Genomic DNA, 7,736 nt, shown 5'->3' with positions numbered 1-7,736 from the left:
AACTAATGCTATACTGAATGTTAACTACCTGGAATTTACATTAAAACTTAAGGGAAAAAAAGGCTTGGAGTCATTCTTTACTCCTCTCCATCTTTTATATCCTACATAAGGACTCTCAGCAAATTTTGTAACCCATAACTTCAATTTTAACTCACTACTTTAGCCCGAGCTATTATTACATTTCACCTGGATTATTTAAAATAAGTCTTGGGGTACCTGGGTGGCTCAGTCAGTTGAGTGTCTGACCTCGACGCAGGTCATGATGTCACAGATTCATGAGTTTGAGCCCTGCATCAGGCTCACTGCTTTCAGTGCAAAGCCCTCTTTGGATCTTCTGTCCCTCTCTCTGTCTGTCCCTTCCCCACTCACATGCACTCCCTCTCAAAAATAAACAAAACATTAAAAAAAATATTGTCTTCATTGGTTCCCCTGATCCTACCCATATCTCCCATGTTCTATTTAAAGTGTGTCTCATCCTTGCGCTAGGAATTAAATGTGATAGTCACTCAGAATATAAAGACTAAGTATGTGGAAGGTATTAAATAATCATTTAAGGAATGAGTATTAAAAGATCATGATGGCAAGGGGTTAGAATAAAAAGGTAATGGTTGCCTAAACATGTGCTCAGTGAGAATTTGAGGAGGCAATCGTGAGGGTAAATATTATGTCGAAGTGTTTAAGTTCTGTAGAAGGCTTAAGTTCAAGATGACGGTAGCAGCATGGATGTCATGTGTTCCTTGTGGCGTTTGGATGACTCTATCACTAAAACAGCCTTTCATAATCCCTGATCTTTGACTCATGTCTCTCAAAACTGGTACTTGAGTAGTTTGATAATTCCTCGCTTGATTTCCTGGGTTCGTACTCCATAAACTATGGGGTTCAGGGCTGGTGGAATAAGGTGGTGCAAGACATTGAGAAGAATGGGTACCTCTGAGGGCACCTTCTTTTCTACCTTGTTTGTGAAGATGAAGACAAGCAGCAATGTATAGAAGAAAAGTATAAGAATGAGATGGGAACCACAAGTACTCAAGGCTTTGGTTGCTGCACCCCCTGACTGCAGACGCTTAACAGCCCTCAGGATGAAGCAGTAGGACAGTAAGATGAGCAGTAGGTCAGAACCTAGTAGACACCAAACACTCACAAACTGGTAGAGCTTATTTAGGTGAATATTCCCACAGGAGAGCTTTGCTACGGAAATGTTGGCACAGATACAGTTCTCCACCACATTGCTGGCACAGTAGTTGAGCCTGGCAGCCAGAACTGGTGTGGGTAGTGTGGCCAGAAAATTGCGGAAGACAATGAAGATGGCTGCATAAATGACAAATTTTTCAGTGATGATGGATGAGTAGCGCAGAGGATGGCAAATGGCCACATAGCGGTCATAGGCCATGACCAGGAAGGTGGAAGACTCCATGGGAAGCAGTGTATTCATGATGAACATCTGCAGAAAGCAGCCTGCAAGGCTGATGGTCTTCATGTTGAACCAGAAGATGAGCAGGACCTGCCAGAATCATTATTCTCAAAAATTGCAGTCATTCCCACCCTAGGGTACCTAACCTTTGGGGAAACTGTCAGTGACTTCAACCATCTGTACCCCCAAACCACAGCCCTATGATCCCAGCTGGGACAGTATCCTAATTTCAAATACCTTCTATGTACATCCCAAGTAGAGCCTGATTTATACCCTTTTCTCTCCATCTATAGACCATGCCTCTTGTTTAATATTTATTTCTAGCCTGTATTCTCTTGATCCCCAGAGTTCTTACCCAAACTCCAGTTGAATCCCTCTGCCCTCCTAAATGCATCACAAGAACATCAAACTAAGTAAGTTCAATACTTATGTTTAGATACTCTCCATCTTCTCTAGACATATAAGAAATGTCTTCCAATTCTGCTTCCTATCTTAGTATATGACATCAACATACATCCAGTTACATTTTAGAAAGTAAATTCTAGAGCTCTTGGATGTAATGGTGGGATCATTCTGAGTTAAGGAAAATCTCCCTAGAAGTAAAAAGGAGGTCAAAACTTGGAATATCATTAACTCAGACATTGAGAAAGGGCCTGTCAGTTGGGAAAGAATTAAATCTTTAAAAAATGGACACTGAGAATGAGCGGGGACATATCTGAGAGATGTGACAGACCCTGTGTGATGGTATGGACAACTCATTGAGGATTGTCCTTCAGGGGCAGTAGGATTCATAGCAGCAAAACAAAGTACTATTTAAAGAAAAATGACTGAGATCCTGGAAGCCAATCCAGAAGGGGTCTGACCTTGGGGATGACAGTAAGGCAGAGGATGATATCCAGCACGGAGAGGATGGCAAGCAGGTAGTACATGGGCCCATGCAGAGATGTCTCCTGCTGGATGGTGAGTAATAACACAAAGTTGGCCCCAACGGCCAAAACCAGGAGGGGAGCAAGGATTACGGATAGCCAGTGCTGTGTATCCTGCATTCCTGGGAAGCAAATCATCAGGAATTCAGTCACCTGGGTGCCTGTGTTGTTGAGAAATAGTACCATGACTGGCAGGTGGGCCTGAAACTGGCTGAAAGAAAAGACATGAATTCAGAGTTTGACTGTTTAATTAACAACCTCCTAACTGATTTATCTGCCTCTGTTCTAGGCTGTCACATTCTCCACAATTCTTATGTCATGAAATATGTCTACAATTTAAATTGTACAGGCAACTGTTTGTTAAAATAATGTCCCTAGCATTCATAACTTTATTAATAAAAAATAACTCCCTTCATCAGTAGATTCCAACTCCACACATAAATCCAGCCACTGACAGACATGCTTTGCATTTTGTCTCACCGTTGTGTTTTTACATGTCATAACCTTCTCCTAGAATAAATTCTCTTGCCCTCAAATAACTAACTTCTGCTTGTCGCATTCTATCTGTACCAAAAGTTACAGCTCTTAGAAATTTTTTTTCTTGTTACTCTTTCTGCATCCATGGTTAGATGCCTCCCCTTTCCATTGTTTCCCTATGATCCTTTAATTTCCTGAGCATACTGCTATTAAAGCATTAATAAAACTCTCCTAGGGGCACCGGGGTGGCTCTGTCGGTTAAGCATCTGACTTCGGCTCAGGTAATGATCTCATGGTTCGTGGGTTCAAGCCCCTTGTCAGGCTCTGTGCTGACAGCTAGTTCAGAGCTTGTAGCCTGCTTTGGATTCTGTGTCTCCCTCTCTCTCTGACCTTCTTCTGCTCATGCTGCCTCTCTCTCTCTCAGAAATAAAACATTAAAAAAAATTTAAAACACCTCTCCTATACAAATGATATATCCTATTTGTCTTCCCAAAAGTCTGTGCTCCATTTGTAAGCAATGAAATCTTATCTTTTTATAATAGCACAGAGAAAAGTGCCATGCACCTGCTGACATAATAGGCACTCAATAAGTACAAGTCAGATATATGAAACTGACAGATTGTTGAAAGCATCATAATACCCTTGAATCTTTAATTAGCACCTCCATATCTTGCTGTACTCTGAACCACTGGCAGTCTTGCTTAACACTCACTAAAAAGCTGAACAAAGCAGAATGGGGGTGGGGGGACAAATTCGTGGTGAAACCTAGAGGTGAGAGCAATAAATACAAAAGCTACCTGTGTAGTATCTTACTTGTGTCTGTATTTGGTAAGTAACTGCTTAAAAATAATATAATAAAAACCACTGTATTTCCTGGGTAAAGGAGAAAAAATAAGGAGATGAGGCTTCTAGAACAAGAGCAGAACTAAAGGAATACTTAAATATGCCTAAGAACAGGGTGCTGCACAAACTGGGGCTTCAGTTCTCTTCAAGGATCTTCTTAACCATCCTGGGCCCTGATGGGAAGCAGTTGCCAGGTCCTGCTGTTGTTCTCCTCTGAGGCAGAGGAAAAACCATCCCTTATAGATGGATCTGGGGGCATGTTGTTTGGGTGCCCCTGAATACACACACACACACACACACACACACACACAGGCACACACACGCACATGCACATACACATACCTCCCAATCAATGTTCAGAGCTCTCCATTTTTTTTTCTTGAATATATAGTGTGGGCTTCTTATCAGGGTTTTCTTTTATCTACACCAGTGGTTCTCAAATGTGGGTGTGTATTAGGATCACCTGAAACACAGATTGCTGACACCAACCTCCAGAGTTACCTATTTTGTAGTTTTGGGAGAAAAGCCAAGAATTTACCTTTCTAACAAATTCCCAGGTAATGCCTATGCTGCTTTTCAGGGACAATAGTTTGAGAATGAGAAAACTACACAAACTGTCATAACTGGCCTAACAACTGATTTAGGCTAACCCTAATCCAAGACTGCCACTTCAGTTCAGCCAGCCCTAGCCTCAGCTCTGCTCGGCTTCAGACATCCCATTATCTTCACTTAAATTTGAGCACAATTCTGTCCAATCTCTGATCTCCCAATTTGAAAGTTATCTTCCTCCCAGGGACACCCAGGGAATTCCATAGGTGCCTGTTTCATGGTTTTATCTCTCTGCCTGGATCTCTAGTTCTCAGCCACCTTTCCTAGAATGACCAAAGCTCATTAAAGTCAAGAACAAAGTATGCATCATTTTTCTCTGTGGAAATTGACATAAATCCAGACACTTAAAATATGCCTCAACTAATCAAATCAGAGACAAAGGTGAGCTGACCTTCTGTGAGCTCAGCTGACTCATAACCTAGTGTGCTCATGCTCTTCTGACATTGTGTGATCTTCAGGGTCTTCACATACTAACATCTGAAGATACAATAACATTCTTCTAAATAAACAGTGAACTAAACTGAAGTGCGAACTCAAAGGGTCATTTATGCTTGGCTTTCCAATGTACTGTTCCCAAAAATACCTACAGAGAAATTCTGCCCCAAATGGCAGTGTGACCATCCAACTGCTGTCAGGCAAAGTGTGACTTCTCAACCTCTCACTAGCCCTCTGCATATGACTTTGGTAAAACAGGAGAGATTTATGTGATCTGAAGAGAAACCAAAGTATTGTGACTTTGGACTCTGGATGACTTTATAAAGATGTTGTTTCTATAACAGCCACTCTCCTGTGGCTAGAAACATGAAGAGTTGGTTTGGGCATCCTACTCCCATGGGTTCCTGCCTCCTTACACACACACACACACACACACACACACACACACACACACACACACATTTTGAATGTAAAAAGAAATATATATCAATCAGGGACTCAGAGAATGTGACTAAAAGATCCTTGAGAAAGACAAATGTCATCAGACTTATGAAATGACTTCATCTTACATATTAACTGCATTCTAGAAAAAAATGCTTTAAAAATGAGTACTTTATGATGATTTACTTTATCATTAATTTATATGGTTTTAAAAATATCTTCACACAAGGAAAGTATGTCACTGAAAGGAAAACAACTATATGGAATTCTGAAAACTCCAAATGGCATATTTAAATAGACTGTAGTAAGTCAAGAATATCAGTTTTTATGCTAGGATCATCACCAAAATAACACTAAAAAAGACTGCATAAAATGTCATTAATCAAAAATAAGACAAGAAAGTAGAAGGAAATTAATATATGTGTGGTTATACACAAATAATGAGATGGTGGCTATAAAGCAATCAGCAATTGCATTTATGGAGATAGAGCACATACTCTAAGTAAAAGACTAAGACTATCAGATTAAATATATTTATAATACTTACAAAAGATACATTTTTAAAAAATGTTTATTTATTTATTTTGAAAGAGACAGAGAAAGCATGAGTGGGGTAGGGGCAGACAGAGAGAGAGAGAGGGAGAGAGGGAGAGAGGGTGCCAAGTAGGCTCCATGTGGTCAGCACAAAGACTGACGTGGGGTTTGACACCATGAACCATGAGATCATGATCGGAGCCAATATAGAGAGTCAGATGCTTAACCAACTGAGCCACCCAGGTGCCTCTAAAAGACACATTTTAAATATAACACCAGAATCACTGAAAAAAAAGAATGGAAAAAATATATCAGGAAAACACTAACCAGGAGAATGTCAGTAGCTGATTAATGCAAACATTAAGGCCAGAAGCATAACCAAGATAATGAAGGACATTTCATAATAATGAAGTGATTATAATGATGAATTGGAAAGTGTAACAATATCAATATCATAATTTCTATTAAAATAATGCAAAAACATTAACACAAACAAAAGGAGAACTAAATCCACAATCACAGCTGAGGTTTCAACATGACTCTCCTAAAAGATTTTAGAACAGATGATAAGAAGATCCAGATATGAAACATTAGAAGAATGTATTTAACAAACCTTACCCAAATGACATGTACAGAATATTGTAGGCAATAACAACAGTACTGATATTTTTTTTTAGGTTCTTCTCTTTCCTTTTTTTTTTTTTTTTTTTTACAAATAGTTTATTGTCAAATTAGTTTACACATAACACACAGTGCTCATCCCCACGAGTGCCCTCCTCCATGCCAATCCCCCCTCCGCCCTACATCCATCAGTCCTCAGTTTTTGTCACCATTCAAGAGTCTCTCATGGTTTGCCTCTCTCCCTTTCCCCCACCATTTCCGCCCTTCTTCTCCCCCTTGTTCCTCCGTCAAGTTCCTCCTAATCCTCCTATACGTGCAAACATATGATATTTGTCCTTCTCTGCCTGACTTATTTCGCTCAGCATAACACCCTCAAGGTCCATCCATGTTGCTACACATGGCCAGATTTCATTGTTTCTCATTGCCATGTAGTATTCCATGGTATAGATAAACCACATCTTCTTGATCCATTCATCTGTTGATGGACACTTAGGCTCTTTCCATGTTTTAGCTATTGTGGAGAGTGCTGCTATGAACATTGGGGTACATGTGCTCCTATGCCTCAGCATTTCTGTATCCCTTGGGTAAATTCCTAGCAGTGCTATTGCTGGGTCATAAGGGAGTTCTATTGTTAGTTTCCTGAGGAACCTCCACACTGTTTTCCAGAGGGGCTGTACCAGTTTACATTCCCACCAACAGTGTAGGAGGGTGCCCGTTTCTCCACATCCTCGCCAGCATCTAGAGTTCTCTGATTTGCTCATTTTAGCCACTCTGACTGGCGTGAGGTGGTATCTCAGTGTGGTTTTGATTTGTATTTCCCTGATGAGGAGGGATGCTGAGCATCGTTTCATGTGTCTGTTGGCCATCTGGATGTCCTCTTTGGAGAAGTGTCTGTTCATGTCTTCTGCCCATTTCTTCACTGGGTTGTTTGTTTTTCGGGCGTGTAGTTTGGTGAGTTCCTTATAGATTCTGGATATTAACCCTTTATCTGATATGTCATTTGCAACTATCTTTTCCCATTCCGTTGGTTGCCTATTAATTTTCTGGGTTGTTTCCTTGGCTGTGCAGAAGCTTTTAATCTTGATGAGGTCCCAACAGTTTATTTTTGCTCTTGATTCCCTTGCTTTTGGGGATGTGTCAAGTAAGAAGTTGCTGCGGTGGAGGTCAAGGAGGTTGTTTCCTGCTTTCTCCTCTAGGGTGTTGATAGTTTCCTGTCTCACGTTCAGGTCCTTTATCCATTTTGAGTTGATTTTTGTGCATGGTGTGAGAAAATGATCTAGTTTCATTCTTCTGCATGTTGCTGTCCAGTTCTCCCAACACCATCTGTTAAAAAGGCTGTCTTTTTTCCATTGGATATTCTTTCCTGCTTTGTCAAAGATCAGTTGGCTGTATACTTTTGGGTCCACTTCTGAGTTCTCAATTCTGTTCCATTGGTCTAT

The 7,736-nt window shown here is 40.5% G+C and overlaps 1 protein-coding gene across 1 annotated transcript; it reads right to left on the bottom strand.

Annotated features, from left to right (window-relative positions):
• Window positions 1-805: 805 nt before the first annotated feature.
• LOC120221450 (olfactory receptor 56A4-like) lies at window positions 806-2,523 on the bottom strand. The gene is made up of 2 exons (XM_039218846.1): window positions 2,275-2,523; window positions 806-1,501 (listed from the first exon to the last, which is right to left on the bottom strand). The coding sequence occupies exons 1-2, from the start codon at window positions 2,521-2,523 to the stop codon at window positions 806-808; spliced, it is 945 nt and encodes a 314-aa protein (XP_039074777.1).
• Between the last annotated feature and the right edge of the window lie 5,213 nt (window positions 2,524-7,736).

This window comes from Hyaena hyaena, unplaced genomic scaffold (genome assembly GCF_003009895.1).
Source record: "Hyaena hyaena isolate Hyena2069 unplaced genomic scaffold, ASM300989v1 scaffold_779, whole genome shotgun sequence".
NCBI classification, from domain to species: domain Eukaryota; kingdom Metazoa; phylum Chordata; class Mammalia; order Carnivora; family Hyaenidae; genus Hyaena; species Hyaena hyaena.
The sequence above is the reverse complement of the archived record's forward strand: the minus strand, read 5'-3'. Positions and strand labels throughout refer to the sequence as shown.